Genomic DNA, 17,227 nt, shown 5'->3' with positions numbered 1-17,227 from the left:
TTTTTTGAGCTTTGTATTGCGTCATCTGACTTACGTCGACATTCTGGCAAGCCTTTACGTTGTCATGCCATCAACATGGCACCCACGTTAACATGTGACGTATGACAGTCCACGCGTTGTCTCACAATTTTACTTTTCTAACCCAAGGGGGGAGCCTGGGTTCTCTAGAAGACGCAAATAATCAACCTACGCCTCGTCACTTTGGTCGGCAGGGCAAGTCGGTCTTTTTAAAGTGACCACGGATGGCCAAATTCCTTGTTATATTTATAAATAGGTGGACAATTTTGAAACAAGATGTAAGCAGAAAGAACAGAGAGAAACTTGTGTACGCTGTTTCAGGCCTACTGCCACCAGGGATTTGACAAAAACCACAAAGAAAGTTTGGAGCTAGCTCTGCATTTTTTCCCTCTCTCTTCTTTTCTTTTTCACATGGCAACCGAGAAGAGAAGCCATGTTTGGAATGGCGAAGACGAGGAGCAAGAAGATGATCAGAAGATGGAGCAGTTCTTTGCCCTGATTAGGAATTTTCGGGAGGCGCGTAATAGGAGAAAAGATGAGCTGAGACAAAGGGAGGAGATCACTAAGAAGAAGAAGCAAAACAAGATAAGGAAGCTAGATATTGACGAGCAATCGAGTTGGGTTCCAACTTTTGAATTGGCAGATTTTACTGAGGAGATCGAGTTCAGAAGGTCACCTATCATCTTTCCAAGCCCATACAACAAGAAAGAAGACAAGAAAAAACAAGAAGATGATGGTTTAGATCTCAAGCTCACCCTTTAGTTAGCTTGAGCTTTTCTTGTTCAAAACAATGTTAATTACTATTAAAGTTTCTTTTGGATCAGTTTTGATCATGTATTTATTTTGTTCTTTATGATCAATGTTTAATATTACCATTGGGTATATGTATTGAGTTCGAAGTTGCCGATGACCGCAGTTTGCCCATTGAAAAGAGGCTTCTGTTCTGAAAATAAATCTGGTATTCGATCTCATTAATTAACAAAGTGGGAAAGAAAATGGAAGAGGTGGGTTGCGTCAAACCGTCCACTTGTTTTACGTGGAAAGGTGTCAGATTTTGATTCAAGTACGTAGCTGGTAAGATAAGGGATTTGGTTTTGGTTTGTTGCTTCAGAATTCGGACAACGGAGAATCATTTTATGTGGTCTCAGTAAGCGTGGGATCCCCCTGTCCCCAGATATTTTTCATCCATTGTTAATAATTCACCGTTAGTAATCGCCAATTAATTCCTTCTGCAAGTTTTCTTATTAATTGTTGTTTCTTTTATTTTCCAGCCTGTGCATGCCCACGATGGCCCCCAACAGGCGTTCTGATTCTCTTGTACGTCAGTCTTTGGCAGTGCAGTGAGAAGCAAATCTTTTCCAAGTTTGGAATTGTAAACAATGGATCCAAACCATTTAATGGACTTAAAACCATTGTACTCACAATTCTCAAAAACAATCAAGCTTCTCTTTAATTAGGAATGCATCTTATCACTCTTCATTGATTGATCCATGATAGATTCAAAATGATAATGATATTAGGGACGACTTTTTTTAACCCTTAAAAAAGGGTCTTTTAAAAATATATTTTTTAAATTTTAACTATTTTTAGTTTAAAAAAAAATTTAAACAAAATTACTTTTAATAAAATCTTTTCATACTTAAATGTACAATAAAAAATTGTTATCATTTTTTTAAAAAAAGTTTGTTATATGTCATATTTAAGTTGTTTAATACTAAGAGTTTATCTTTTAATGAAATATAAAGATAGAGATCAAGTTACATGAAAAAAAAATTATTACATGTGTTTAATTCAAAGAGTTTATATCTTAATGAAATACAAAGATAAAAATTAAGTTACATGTTATATTGAAAAGAAATTGTTACATACCATATTGAAAAATAAAGTTGTTTATGCGCAATGTTTAAAGTATTTAACTTTAAAAGTTTATGTCATAGTGAAATACAAAAATAAAGATCAAGTTACACGTTGTGTTAAAAAAAATTATTACATATTATATTGAAAAAAAAAATTATTACATGTCAAGTTGAAAAAAAAAAGTTATTACACCCCTTATTAAAAGTATTTAACTCTAAAAGTTTATATTTTAATGAAATAAAAAAATAGATATTAAGTTACATGTCATGTTAGATATTTAACTTAAAGAGTTTATGTCCTAATGAAATACAAAGATCGAAATCAAGTTACACGCAATGTTGAAAAAAAGATTGTTGCACATCATATTAAAAAAAAAGTTGTTTATACACCATTTCTAAGTATTAGATTTAAAAGATAATTTCATTAAAAAAAAGTTACACGCATGATAATTTTAAATCTAATATCATATATTGATGTTACCATATATATGTTGAACATATTAATATATTGAACATATATTAATATATTGAACATATATTAATTTTATTTTGGAGGTTATTTTTTAAATGGTCTTATGAAATTTATCATTTCTCACAATTTACTCATAATATTATATATACACACAATAAAATTTTGAATGATAATTTTTTTTATATTTAAAGTGTAATATATATATATTTGGATCACAAGCGAGACAAAGTTCTTTATTTAAACATTAACACAAACTTTTTGAATCTAGATTTTAGGTAGTAGGTTTTAAGTGGTTGAAAACTAATAAAGATGAAGATTCGAAACTTGGAATAAAGAGTTTAGAGTAGAAAACGCAGGTAGAATTATACTTTTGTGTTGTACCTAAGTAAAACGAGAGGCGGTCGTGGAACGTCTTTCTTTCCTTTTTTCTGTATTCCTCCTTTAGAGCATCGCTTAATGCAAAAGATCATGGCATAAGAAAAAAGTTTCGATGCTGATTGATAAAAGAAAAAAGGTCAGTATAGGATGCCAATGGACACGCATTTGCGAAAGATTTTAGTGCCTATGTGCTATCAACCAGTGTTATAAGGACAAGATTCGACAAGGATGTACAAAATCCTACCCACTCCTAGGAATCTTAATTTGTATCTAATGATAAGGTTTCCGCGGCATAGACAAGATTTTTTCTCAATTAGCATATTAGAAATATTCCCTCCATTTCTTAAAGTAATGGACACATTTCAATCACGTAATTGATTTAATCTCTTGATATATGTGGATATATTTTAAAAAATTCAAATACCTCCCCCAACCACCAACATACGTACATATATAATTTCTTACCATTGGTGTCATTTCCAATTTGGGCCATCCGAGACATTGGGCTTGAAGAAGTAGAGACAGACTTGATCAAATAAAAAAAAAACCACTAGAAAGGGTGAATTACAAAAATCCCCTTTAACAAGTATGATCTCTTTCAAAATTTTTCTAAAAAACATATACTCCTCCCTTGGTAACTCCTAAAGGTACATACTGATCCTTTAAAATGTGTAAATGAGAGGGGTCGATATAAAAAATTAGATTTGACAATTTTAAATACAAAACAGATATCATATGGAGTTAAATGAACTTAAGTTTTATATGATCGTGTTGGCATCATCATTTTTTGCAACCAATTTATGATACGAAAATATTTGTTCCTCGTGCAAGTTGAGACGTCTAATTTGTGTATAGCACGTTTAATTAATTAATTAATCATATTGATAGGTTTTTACATTACTCGACATATCTAAATTACTTAAATTCATTTATTAAATTATTAATATTTTTAAAAAATATTTTTCAAAAAATTATTTAAAAAATATCAAAAAATTTATTATTTATATTTAAAATAGATTAATTGTTTTTAATGGATTAACTTTTTGTATATAAATAGATTAATCATAATGAATTGTATTAACTGTATCATGTCGTGTAACTCATATAATAAACGTGTCATATTTGTATCAATAACTATAAAATAATAAAATCATCATGTTGTATTTGTACCACCCTACTAATATGTTATATATTTAGCTTTCCATGGCACAATTATGACCCGCTAACACTAATTACCAACACTACAAACAATGATGAACTTTCTAGTTTCATGGGAAAGGTGTAAATTTTGAAATAGGTTACAATTAAACTTAAGTGGTTTTTTTGCAATTAGCCGAAAATGAAAGGACAAAGGAAGAAAAAAAAAAAAGAACTCTAGCTGATTGGACCAAGGAGTTGTACACAGTGGCCGTATATTTTGATTTGGGTCTGAAGAAATTTAGCCCCGTTTTCCAGTTGTCGGGCCATATACTATATTGGGCCTTTGATGGGACTTATTGGGGTATTGGTGTTAAAACTGGGCTCCTTGTATCGATAGGCATGTGCCAGAAAGAGAATCGGCGAAACTAAAGAGTGCTAATTAGAAAAAGGAAAAAGTTGGGAGACAAGACGAATGAAAGCTTATGTCAAAACCGTGACTTTAGTATTTATTTTTGGTAGCACTTTGCATCTTTTGTAAATAGGATGTCTCCAGTCGTCGCTAAAGAGTGTCAGAGGAACAAATAGGGTGGGTCAACAAAGTTATGCGACTGAGAATTGTGTTAGTATTAGTATTCTTTTTTGCCAACGTGTATTTTAAGCTAAAGCAATTGAGGCCAATGTTTTTCCCATTTGTATAATTATTTTCTAGCAGCTAGGTCACCAACTAGATCATTCCATGCATTGCAGACACAAAATCCAATTTATACCACCCACTGTTAATGAAACTTGTGCCACTTGGACTATTAAACTTAGTTGATTAGAACGATTGGGGTGGTTTATTATAAGGGATTAATTTATAAAATAAAATATTTTAAAAATATGAGTCTCACTTTATATATAAATTAATAATTTTTTTATATATACAAATTATATATATAATTCTTTTGTAAAATGTAATTTTAATGTTACTTGTTTTTTTTTGAAATTGATGTTTTTTTAGATTTCATCTTTAAATTTTTTTAATACATTAAGAAGTTCTGGTGTAATGTTTTCGTATTGTAAGAGAAAATTATATAAAATACATGTATATTAAATTTAATATTTTTATAAAAAATAAAAAATATCTTAATAAACAATATCTGAATTAATTAATAAATTTTTATGATGAGAAAGGTATTAATTTATAGAGGTTTAAGTGTAGTTGTAGTGGGAGTTTAAGGGGTGGCTTGGTCATTTTAAGGTCATAACCTTTTGATTCTCCAAATCTCCTTTCCTTTTGTCCTTTTACCTACTTACCAAGTTTTCTTGGATTTGATTCGTCTATCTTCTTGGAAACTCAAATGGTAATTACGTCATTGTCACAAGTATAAAACCCGATGTTCTTAAAGACACAGGAACGCAACACAGAGAGTAAAACGAGAGCCTTTGATGAAGAGAAAATACATGGAAGGAAAGACAAAGGAGAGGCCAGCACTTGTTAATGATGACGATGATGAACAAGAGAAGATCAATACTTTCTTCACTTTGGTTAGAAATCTTCGAGATGCACATAGCCGGATGTTGATTGGCTCGCAGGACAGAAAGGGGAAGGAAAAAGGAAAAGAGAAAGAAAACAAATCAACTTGGACCCCATCATTCAATGGGGAAGACTTTGCTGAGGATCATGCACTTCTTACAACTATTAGTGTAACGCTTCCTAGTTCTTCCAAGACTCAAGAACAAAAATGCAAAACAGAAGAACATGAAGAATAGATCTCAACCTTTCACTTTGATATGTCTTGTCTTAGAGTCTTAGTACCTTGTCATGTTTACAGAGAAAAGATGTGATAAACTATTGATATATATTATATTCATCTTCGGGGTCGGTTTATCTTATCGTGATCTTTTTAGTTCTTTTTTTGCTTGATATTTGCTTTTCTGGTTTTCTTTTCAAATGATACATAATTCATATGCAGAAGTTACCGTCATAGTTTTCATTTCATTGGAGATTGTCAGTCTACTTTATGGGGAATGCCTGAATGCGGCCACATAAACAACAAGCCTTCTCAGCCTTTTATCTCCTTTGTTTATATGCTAAAGTAGAGGCCAGAATTATTTATTCAAAACAGCTCACTATTTTTCTTGGAGTCTTTCAAATGTGCAGGTAGAAATTCTCTGTTTCTGTTTGTGCATATCAGTGTCATGAATTATTGTTTTGGAAAGTGGATCTCTTTACATCGATATTGCAGTTCTATTGTAAGCCTCTCCTTTCTTTCATGATACATGATCTGATTGGTTTAAATCAAATACCGGCTGAGGTAAACCCTATTTTTCATTAAGGGCAGAATTTGAGGATAGCAAGTGTTCTTTACCAAGCTTCTCTCCTCTCGTTGCCCCTCTCCTACCCCCCAAATGAGAAAGTTTCACTAGTCACAACATGATTGATGATTAAATTCGCGTGGTTCATATGAACGCTCGTGGAGAAAAAGAGTGATTTGGACAGTCAGATGCAAATCTGTGTTTCTAAAGCAGTAGCTTTCGAAGTTGTCGACCACATGTTGCATTGTCCACACGTGGTTATCGTCAACTGCGGCGTCCAATCTTCACCCAGATCATCCAATTCTGGTTTTCTTCACATTGATGATGTTAAGCAATATTTCCTTTTCGGAAAGGATCAAAAGTTGATGTTGGTTAAGTAAATTTTTTTGGAACTATTCGATGAATTATGCTCGAAGGCAGAGATACTGAAATCATTAGAAAGCAACATTATGTAATAATGAAAGACATGAAGAATGAATCCCATCGAAGTCAATGCTATGAAAACAACAGCACTCCATCCACATTTCCTCTCTGCAATTGAGAATGTAGGACCTCATATCTGCAATTCAATTGAATGCTTGGTAGGAAAATAATTCTGACCATTGCTTTTTTCTTCAAAACTATTTCAAAAGCCCCCTTTTTCCATCTCAAGCTGTCTTCTGTTTTTCATGCTTTTATAATTGAATTGGAAGGTTGACTCTTTTGTTGTTTTCATTTTAGTGAAAATGACTCAGTTAGAACGCACTCTCTCGACGAAGCTTTACATACAAGGCAACAAAGATACTACAAACCATTTTCAGATGGTGACCAGATGTTCCAACATGCACTAAAAAAGGTATGAAGATCGACACAAATTCATGGTATTTATGAGGATGACATTAATAAACTGCATCATACTTTTTATAGTTTGATTTGCGACATTTTAGTTCCAGGCCTCTCTAGCTGTAAATTTGGTGATTGCCTCAGTAGAGGTAATGAACAAACCCGATTGGCATTAAACATCTTGTCAGGGCTAATATTTACAACATGCTTCATCAGAACGAATGATAATGGATTCTTTTATTTGATGCTGAATCAAATTTATCTCTCTAAGTTATATCTATCTTATATCTTGGAGTTCTTGGTATGGATGAGAAACCCTTTGTTTCGGTATGTCAGAGTGGATCGAGAGAGAGACCAATCACCTTTCAACAAGGATCTAAATTACATCTGCAAGTTACAACAACTAATTTCTTTGAAAAAAGTGGCAACGAACGCTAACACTTTCAAGCAAAAAATACAACTACTACTATAATTTCTGGTAAGAAAAGCAAATTAAATCAGTTGTTACAAATAAGCTTGGGCTTTAAGAGGAAGAGGGAAAGGTTTTACAACAGTGCTAAGGCAACCAACACGCTCAAATAAAGACTGCGATATGACCAAACCATTTAAAAATTCTTACAAACAGATTTATCAATATATTCAACAATATTTCACACTAACTGGATGCTGGGTTAAGAGGACTCTTCCCCAGATTAGATGGTTTTGGTTCCCCAGCCCTTGGACTGTGTGGCCCCTTTCCACTTGATCGAGGACTTCTCTCTCCTTTTAGTTCACTGACACGTGGACTACCTGAGAGGCGCGGGCTTTGAAGGCTACTCGGATCATTTGCTGGCGTAGCAGTGGAGCTTGTGATTTTAGGACTGCATGTATGCCTGAATTCACCTCGGCTTCTGGTAATAACTTCATCTAATATCTCACCATCCCCTGCATAGGATGCTCCATGTCCCAACTCTGTCTCCTGTATTGGGAAAAAAAAAAACGAAAATGTGTAAGGATAATTACATGCTTAACAATGACCGGAAAGTTTTCATTGTTGGACAGGTGATCATACTGTGGCAAGATTATATGGCAAAGCAGGTGCCTCTTCATACTCGGCAGCATCCAAATCGTAAAGATGTGCCCCTTTGAAAAACTTGGGCAGGAAGTATTGTCTTACGGGGACTAAAAGCATGATCATCAAAGGAAACATGACCCCGGCAATGGGAATCCACGTTAAGCCGAAACATACAAGCAGATAAGTAGTTTGGAAAATGGTGAATATTGCAATTGTCTTGAAGGGAACAGTCTCCACAAATGTCGCATGTTGCTGCTCAAGGACTCTGCAGGAAAGAAAAGCTCTCTCTTTGTTATACAAGTTATATGGACAAGGGAAACTTTAGACTAACTAAAATATAAATGTCTTTTTGAATATCTTACTTATATCTTCTGCTTGGTGCTGTGAAGAGCAATAAGATCCTTTCCCAAAATTGGTTACCGGGTAAGCTTTCAATAGCCATGAAGGCGAAGTAACCCCAGAGGACTGAAGTCGGGATCATTTTGAGGATGGGCATTGCTCCAACACATCCTCCAACCATGGTGGCCTGAAGCAAGTTACTGAGACGCTGTTCTTTTACTTCCACAGGCAATAGATCATCAATCTCTTTCTCAATATCAAACAAAGTCTCATCAATAGGGGCATCAATGTTGCCTGTACATGTAGCAGCTTGAACGGTCGATTCTTTTAGTTCGTTTAGTCCCTGCTTAAGAAATTTGAAGTAATTTAATTACAACGGGAGAGTGATATTGAATTTTTTTTTTTATTTGAACTTTTAACGAATACAATTACTGAACTACAAATTTCAACATTACTGTGAATTCGTTTGTTAATCACCGACGCATGCTTGATCATGCCAGCAATAATGAGAGTTCCTTTATAGCACGGAACTTAAGGGTGAAGTCATGTATAGTCATCGAAGCACGCTAGTCAACTTTTTAAAATTGTTTTATGGAATTTTTTACGCACCGCTAACTCTCCCTCAAAATTTCTGAAGTATGAACAGAAAGATGCTAATTCCCTTTTTTTTTGTTTTTATGGTCAAGGAATCTTACTCGAGCTGAAGTCTCCTGATAAACTAAAGGGGTCTGCATCTGTTGATAGGCTTCTTGCATATTTCCATACAATTGTCCCAAGCTAGCATTCTTTCTAATACTTTTGCGCGCCGTTGCAACCAGTCGATTTCGAAGAAGCTGCAGAATAACCAAAATTCAGCATCACCATAACATTTTGAAACATATAACAACAAAAGAAAACTGAACGAAAGCGTTTTTCTTTTTTTATTAAAAAAAAAAAAACTCGTCAATTTGGACTATTCAAAGGATTTTGAGAAGGAATACCTGGTGCTTGAGTGTAGCCAAGCTCTTGGTATGCATTGGCGACTGCGGGATGACCCCGTTTGCTGGAGGGATGCCAATAAGACCACATAACAATGTCTGCCATCAAGAAACACGCAATTAAACGTACGTTAAGGATCCTCAACAAAAGGAGAGTCTGGAAGGCAAAGTTTAGATTAAGGATCCATGGAGTAGGAAGAATCTTGCATACCAAGAATCCCAAAAGCAGTAAGTCATAATGATAACAAGATGGCTTTCTCAAATTAAACTCCTTCTGCTGAGCAAGTTGAGATGCTACACTATGGTCAAAATAATAGAGCACTGCAATCATTGTGGCTGGAATGAAGGCTCCAATAATGTAGACAACCGGAACATTTAGCATTTCCTGTCATTTTTTAAGTTGCTAGTGTTAGTTTATTAGTCCTGCAAGGGGACAGAATATATTAAGGAATTATTGACAATTAGTCTTGATTAAACATGCCTTGATCACTGTCCAATTTTCATAAGCGCCAGGTGACCACGGATTTGGGCTTAACAGACGACGTGGGATTCCTTTCGGAACACTTTCGGCAGGTATGTAAGACACAGCTGTCCATACTAGTACCATAAGTGGCACACCATAGTCTGCTATAAAGCTTCTAAGCCAACCTGTGAAAAAGCTCCTTTTTAAGTTCTCAAAGCAAATGATATGCCATATCTCTAAAAGGTGATACCAAGGACCTAAAATTTTGGAACATCAACTTACCCGTCCCATAGCGCCATGACCTCGCTTTCCGGCTTCTTAATGCGGTGAGAAGAAGGCCAAAAGACAGGACCAAAGCAAACATGCCATTGGCAAACCTCCATGAAGGTATAAATTCTGTTAATTTCGGATCTTCATGTTGTGGAATGCGGAACTCTTCCACAAGGCCCTGTACATGAGATGGAAGATAAATTCGTTGAGGAGACTTATTTATTAGTAGCTGCTAGCTACTATACTTGAATGAAGATATAAATCAAAAGGTCAAGCAAATCGGTAACATTGATCATTTAAACAAATTTTAGGAACAGCATCTTAGTGGGTGTGATTGATAGTAAAAAATGAACATCAAACAGTAAATGTACTTACTTTGATAGCTTGCTGCATAAACAGCATAGCTATAAGCAGGCCAAACAATTCTCCTGCCACACGGGTAAACCTATTGATTATGGAGCAAGCTCCCAAGATAGACAGTAAGAACAGCAAGCCTGCAGTCCACACACATACCCTACAAAATTAAAAAAAAAAACAGGCAATTTTTGTCAAAAGCAGCCAATATATTAATTTCAAATTAAAAAAATCCTATTGAAAACATGACAAAAATGTTTACATGGTATGGCCAATTATTCTTTAAAGAAAAGTAGAGGTAACAGCTCACCATCCAGTCCATGCTAGAAACAGGTCCCGACCCAAATCCGGTCTTTCTTTAGCGAAATTAAACATAAATGTGTACATAATGACAGTTGGCTCAGCAACTCCTAATATCAGCAAGGGTTGACCTCCAATTATTGAGTGTATGATCCCACAAAGAGCCGTGGATGCTAAGGTTTGAACTGCCGTGAGAACTCCATCTGCAGATACAAGGTGAAGATTCATTTCATGCAGAAAAACAGAATCTTTTCTGTTTCTGACTTTGTTGTGCACGTAACTAAGATGCTAAGAGGAAAAGGTTGACAATAATAAACAAGGAAAAGTTAATGATTTGATGGTGGTAACAGCTACCCATTAAGCGAAAGAAAAGAAATGTTCTACAGAAGATTCAAAACTATTCTTTATAGAGTTCAAGTGTTTAAAATACCAGTATTTCTCTCAAGTTGTTCACCAAATGAAATGACAGGAATCGCAGAAGCAAAGAAAATATAAGTGGTGGGAGCCAGAATCCTGTAAATATGAGTCGTTAGGAATAATAACCAATAGGGGAAGCCTAAAAATGCAAGCATAATAATCTTGCAATTGAACATCGTAGAAAAAGATCATTAGACCATGAGGAATTCGTTAACATATACCTGAAGCCTGCTTTAAAGCCACCAGTCCAATCTTGCTTGTAACACATCAATCTCCCTTTGAGGTCATTTTTGATGCCTCGGAGAGGCACAAAGGTCTCCTCCATGGTTAGTTTTATCTATCTGAAGCTCTGACAGTTGGCTCTCTCTCTCTCTCTCTCTCTTTTCCTTGAATAACCTCCGAAAAAAAAAAATTGGAAACACTCCTGACAATGATCAAGAATAACTGCTAGCGGAACGATCTGGCTATTGCATCTAGCAAGGAGATTCTCATTGGAAATAAATGAGAGTCAAACAATCATGTAAAATTACATGACTTGAGAGTTGCAGACTATAAATAAAAACTTTAGCGAAGATAGACCATGTTCATGCTTAAGAACTTTATCCCCAGGAAGTGGGAAGAGAAAGTCTTAGGTGATAGCTAGATAGCCAGATGGATCAGACTATAACTGAGAGATATGAATTTAATCTTCAAGAAAAACACAACAAATTACATAATTAAGTGTGCTCGGGAAGAACTGAAACAAAAAAGGAAACAAGAACAAGGTTTTTCTTTTCCTTTTTTCCTTTGTGTATTAGGAAGAGAATTTGATGGTCTAATTAACAAAAGAAGAAGGCACCGCTAGCTTTCGAGTTGTCTCTTGATGCAATGTATGGGCGTAGAAGGAGGAGAGGAAGGATCCAAATATATAAGCTGCTTGAAAGGCGATGTAGATTTGGTGCAGACAATAACGCAGGTCAAAAGGGAATGAGAGTGAACCTTCAGTTGTAATCCTTTTGAGGGGATGCTAATCCTCTGCTACACGGAGGTTGCCTCTATTCCTGTGCCTCTTCATACCGATTGGTCCATGTCATCATTCACAGGGTAGCCTCCTTGCTGGACCTACTAGCTGTGGGGTCTGGAATCTGATTTCAAAGCAGAATGAGCATCTATTTAATGAACTCAGACGGTCAATTACACTGTGTCATGCATGGTTTTCATACACCATATTATCAAATTTCCGATAATTTCAAATCACAAAAATGCCACTACTAGTTGACTTTCAGCAAACCAAGAACAAAGAAACACAATTTTCAGCCTCTTGGAACATTTCCCTCTCAGCTCAAGCCATTCTCTTTCATTTTTCCTTTATAAATTACTAGTTTAAGCTAATTAATCAATTAATTAATTATCATAGTCAATTCCACCTTTAATTTTGTCTCTATAATGCGTACCCTTTATCGTATGATGCAGCATAACCCCTTGTATCTTTACCTATGAGCTTGCAAAATTAAGACCACCCACATTAAATGCTGAAGAAACCTCTGGGATTGGATCACTTTGATTTGATATTGAGCAGCAGCCAGAGAGGTTTGGATGGCTAGCAATTAGGAAAGCTCAAGCCTACATAGGAACTAATGCATATTATATTCCATGAACTACAATTAATCTTATTATAATTTTGACGTCCATGTGCTGTGAACAACTCATTTGGGCTGTCTTTCAAAGTCAAATGGCTCTCTTAGTTTTAAGGAAGATGGGCTTCACAAAGAAAAAGGAATTTTATATATATATATATATATATATATTTGAAGTCAGTTTCAAGCAACAACCAATTCTTAAACCCAGTTTGCCACCAGCCTGAGCTCATGTCATGATTGCTCATCGAAACAGTTTTGAGCACATCCTACGGATTCCATTCATTCCACTACCGACGAAGCTCCCCTTAAAATAATCTCAAACCTCATGCAATTACATTAGTCAGACATAATTGATCTGTTAAGATATTCTCGTGCGTTGAACGTCATGTAATTCTATAACTGTAGCTTATCTTGGTTTGCCATTTTCTGTTCCTTTTTCTAAATACGAATCACCACCAGGCATGTGTTTATGGGCTACTATTTTAGCTCTCCATCCACGATTTGAGTTTCTCGTCTTGGCATGTCGGGGTCACGATAGAATACGAGTTAAAGAGACAAAAACCTCAGTGAGTTGAATAAAGCAATTATCGTGGGCCATGTGGGATTATCGTGTTAATTATCGTATTAGAACTTGCTCTTTCACGCTACAACAGGTTAAAATAGTGAAGTTTGAACCGCTCCTCTCTCTCTTTTTAGGGTTTTTATTGGATAAAAATAAAAAAGCTTGCACTTTCACCATCGGACGGGTGAGAATTTATTACAGTAGTTATCATAATGCAATATTTTATTTTCTAAAACCGACTTTTTATTTCTTTATCTAATCCTGTTGTACGATTGTTCTTAGCTTTTTGTAAGTCAAAAGTATACAATTTTCTCCATTATGACAAAGGATATCACGGCTGTTGCATCATGCTAATACTTATTTAATTAATTAGTTTTTGAACCAAATTACAATATAAATATATAATTATATATATATAATATATATGTAAACATAAATTCCTAGACACATGTTTACATATACTATAGAGATGTTGGAGAAATGAAACGTGATTGCACTGAATATTGAAAGTTGAAATTCCTAAATATTTTCAAAATGAGTTAAAAGACAACATGNATAAATTATTATATAGTTTTCAAATATAAGTTGTAGTGTTGTATTGTTACTTAAAATTTTATTAATGTATCTTTTTTTAATTAATCCTGATTATATAAGAGAAAATTATCTTGAATATATTTTTTTATATACTTTACGTTTTATATTTAATTGAAAGAAAATTATATTGAATATATAGTCTTTAAACAATCCTAATTATATAAGAGGAAATTGTTTAACTTGTATATCAATATTTTATATATTATAGTTTTATATTTAGCATTATAAGTTTAAATAAAAATTTAAAAAAGAATATTGGATGTTGAATGCATTAATTTTTTTTCAAGTTTGATTAAAATAGGAGTCGGTTGAAAACAATTAACAAACTCTTTAAAAGAAAAGATGCAAATCGTTCAAATAATTCTCCAACACTTGAGCCATCAAGCCTCAATGCTTCAACTCATGAATAAAAGTAATGCAAATCAAAATGTCTAACACCCAATTCTAAAGCAATGAATTTTTTTAATATATACTTTTAATTGACGAATTTGAATTCAGAAAATATAGTCGAGTGCAATTTTCTTAAAAAACTATTGTAAATCTTTCTTTTCATAGATTTACATGTTATATAAAATTATTTTCTATTAACAATCTTTTAAATATTGATTAAATTCAATATATTAGTTTTTAAAATTTTTAATCTTTATTTGTCTGTCTCTAACCTCTCAACAAAAATTGACTAACTCCGCCACTGCTCAAGGATATTCCTTTATTCTTTGAGAGCTACAGCCAACTACAAGTTTTTCTTTGAAAAGCTATAGGCTACTACAGTTATACTCAATTAAAATAATAATTACTTTAGTTTTTGATGAATATACATTTTTTTTACAGTACAAAAATTTAAAATAATATATGTGCTAATTAAGAATGGTTGAAGAATATTTTCATATATTATGAAATATCTAATTCAACTTATTCAAAAATTTTCAAATTAAATGTGAGTTCACAACATTAATTTTTTTAGTGGGTGCATACATTAATTAGATATTTAATTTTAAGTTAAAATTAAAAAAAAGGCTTTTTCTCTCATTTCATAAAGTTTATCTTGTATATTTTAAGATTTGAATCAAATTCCTTTGAAACGAAAGTTTAAATTTTATAATGTTAGGGTGACATTTTAGGGACAAATACATCTTCTTTCTCAATAAATAAATAAAATGCCACACAATCAAAATCAATGCAAATAGATGTATATATCTTCTTCTCAATAAATATATAGATTGTCTACATGTTTCCTTTGGGTTAAGAAATCTAGAAGCACGTACTCAAATATTTAGTTTAGTGATAAATAGATGTATCTTTTTATTTAAATAGTTAAATTTAAAATACTCATTCCCTAAATTAAAAAAAAAGCCATATATATACATTCATCATGCCAAGATTATCAATATAAAAATCTGTTTGAAATCTACAAGGACAATGGATGTCATTATCATTTTATATTAATAACTTTAAAGAAAAGCGTGTTTAAAGTGTATAACTTTGGGATTCAGAGGAATCCCTACCAACAACGCTTTCTATGTTGTTCACATACCATAATAAAATAATAACAGATGAGAATCCTTTCCTCACTTAATCAAGTGATTAACTTTGAGTTTAATAATATAATATTCAGATTCTGCATAAATCATGCAGAAAAGTGGCCAGTTGCTGTTTTTATACCAGCATAAATATTGTACCTTTAATTTTCTTTATTTCTCTTTTCCAAGTGGCTGATGATAGTGGTAATTCTAAATGGTTTAATTGGATGGTTTTCTGTTTTGGTGGGTCTGGAACCTTAGTGTACAGAATAATAAGTCCAAAAGTATAGACAGCTCTGAAAATTCAACATGAAAAAAGAATGGAGTATTCTTATGCAACATGAGTATGCATGTATGATGTATGCACTTTTTTAGTCAATGGCAATATACCTTTTGTTGCCAATTGAATTATTGGCTCATTCTGTATTTTCATATAGGGTTTATATTTGATGTATACATTATCAACAATTATATGTTATCATCTAATTATATTATGAAAGTCTTTAAAAATAAATGCTTTAAAATTTTAATTATGAAACAGGTAAAATTTTGAAATATTTATTTTTAAGAATTTTTAAATTTTGAAATTACTCATTAATGAGATGGAAATTAGTTGACTAATAATAAATAGAATGTATACACATTGAATATAAACCCTTTCATGTGTTTGTCGATTATTACTTTTTGAGTTAAATGCATTAGTAAATTATCTTCTATTTACCACATAACCTTTTCAAGATTTTTGGTTTTGATTATCTAACTCGAAAAATGATGTCTTGATGACCGGCATTTATGTGATATAATTTGTGTAGTTATTACTCGTTAAAAGATAATGAACCTCTCATTTTGACATTTCACGTCATTATATATCAACCTCAAATAATTGTTTTATCACTTGACAATGATCAAATGAAAATAAAAATTAAAAAAAGAAATTATTTTTTTTTAAATTTTTTTCTTGTCACATGAACATATCTATGTGATAAGAGAGCAAATGTAAATGTTATGCAAGAAATTTGTTATTTTTTAATAGTTTAGTGAGAGCAATAATAATATTTATAAATGTTGGTAATCAAAACTTAAACCTTATATCTCAAAATTAAATCATCCAAATACAAAAGAATTCAAAAATTAGGTAACTAAAAAGATAATTGATTGTAAATGCATTGATGTGATCCTTAAAACATTAATTTAAAAGCCACTCAAACTTATATGTTCCAAAAAAAAAAATGTTACCTGGTTCCAACCCAGAATTGGGAAGACTCAAACTGCTTTGACAAGATAACTGCATAATTGAAAGCGCAAATAAACTAGAATATATTTTCTTTTCTTCCCTTGTTTTACTATCTATTAAACTATAGGCAAATTTGGTCCTTTTCCAAACATTCTCCATACCCTTTATGGATGAGCACTTCATTGATCCTTTCTTTTTCTCTTTTGTTTTCTTTTCTTTTTCAGATTTGACACTTTGAAGCTCCACATGACACTTTGATTCATGTTCAGCATGAGTAAGGAAAATGAAATCGAAAAGCCACTAAAGCTTATTTCTTACAAATAATTTTGCAGAGGGAAACAACTAAGGTAGGTTTATATACGCAGGCAAAAGCCAGAGATTTTTCAAACAAAGTTTTTCTTCTTTTAATTTTTATTTTTTCTACCCTCTCTTTTTCCCTTTTATATTCATATAAGAGAGTTGCACGCAAATGATTTTGTCTAGACGCAGGACTTTATTCTTACTCATAATTGAAAGTTGTGAGGCAAAGACAAAACCACC

The 17,227-nt window shown here is 33.0% G+C and overlaps 2 protein-coding genes across 2 annotated transcripts; one reads left to right on the top strand and one right to left on the bottom strand.

Moving 5' to 3' along the window:
• Nucleotides 280-1,053, top strand: LOC18613766 (protein NIM1-INTERACTING 1). The gene has a single exon (XM_007051161.2). The coding sequence runs from the start codon at nt 430-432 to the stop codon at nt 778-780; it is 351 nt and encodes a 116-aa protein (XP_007051223.1). The 5' UTR covers nt 280-429; the 3' UTR covers nt 781-1,053.
• LOC18613764 (boron transporter 1) lies at nt 7,420-12,087 on the bottom strand. Its single transcript, XM_007051159.2, has 12 exons — nt 11,380-12,087; nt 11,172-11,254; nt 10,752-10,944; nt 10,463-10,601; nt 10,100-10,265; nt 9,836-10,002; nt 9,566-9,739; nt 9,358-9,453; nt 9,073-9,210; nt 8,401-8,720; nt 8,036-8,303; nt 7,420-7,942 (listed from the first exon to the last, which is right to left on the bottom strand). Exons 1-12 carry the CDS (start codon nt 11,481-11,483, stop codon nt 7,640-7,642), a joined length of 2,151 nt encoding a protein of 716 aa, XP_007051221.2. The 5' UTR covers nt 11,484-12,087; the 3' UTR covers nt 7,420-7,639.

Source organism: Theobroma cacao, chromosome 1, assembly GCF_000208745.1.
Source record: "Theobroma cacao cultivar B97-61/B2 chromosome 1, Criollo_cocoa_genome_V2, whole genome shotgun sequence".
NCBI classification, from domain to species: Eukaryota; Viridiplantae; Streptophyta; class Magnoliopsida; order Malvales; family Malvaceae; genus Theobroma; species Theobroma cacao.
The sequence above is the reverse complement of the archived record's forward strand: the minus strand, read 5'-3'. Positions and strand labels throughout refer to the sequence as shown.

What these genes read in the sequence shown, in the direction of transcription:
- LOC18613766 (XM_007051161.2), top strand. Translation starts at nt 430, where the DNA reads ATGGCAACCGAGAAGAGAAGCCATGTTTGGAATGGCGAAGACGAGGAG.
- LOC18613764 (XM_007051159.2), bottom strand. Translation starts at nt 11,483, where the DNA reads ATGGAGGAGACCTTTGTGCCTCTCCGAGGCATCAAAAATGACCTCAAA. An exon ending in ACAACTTGAGAGAAATACTG is followed by an intron (nt 10,945 to 11,171) that starts GTATTTTAAACA and finishes TTGTATCTGCAG; the next exon opens with ATGGAGTTCTCACGGCAGTT. An exon ending in TGGCTACACTCAAGCACCAG is followed by an intron (nt 9,211 to 9,357) that starts GTATTCCTTCTC and finishes GTTATTCTGCAG; the next exon opens with CTTCTTCGAAATCGACTGGT.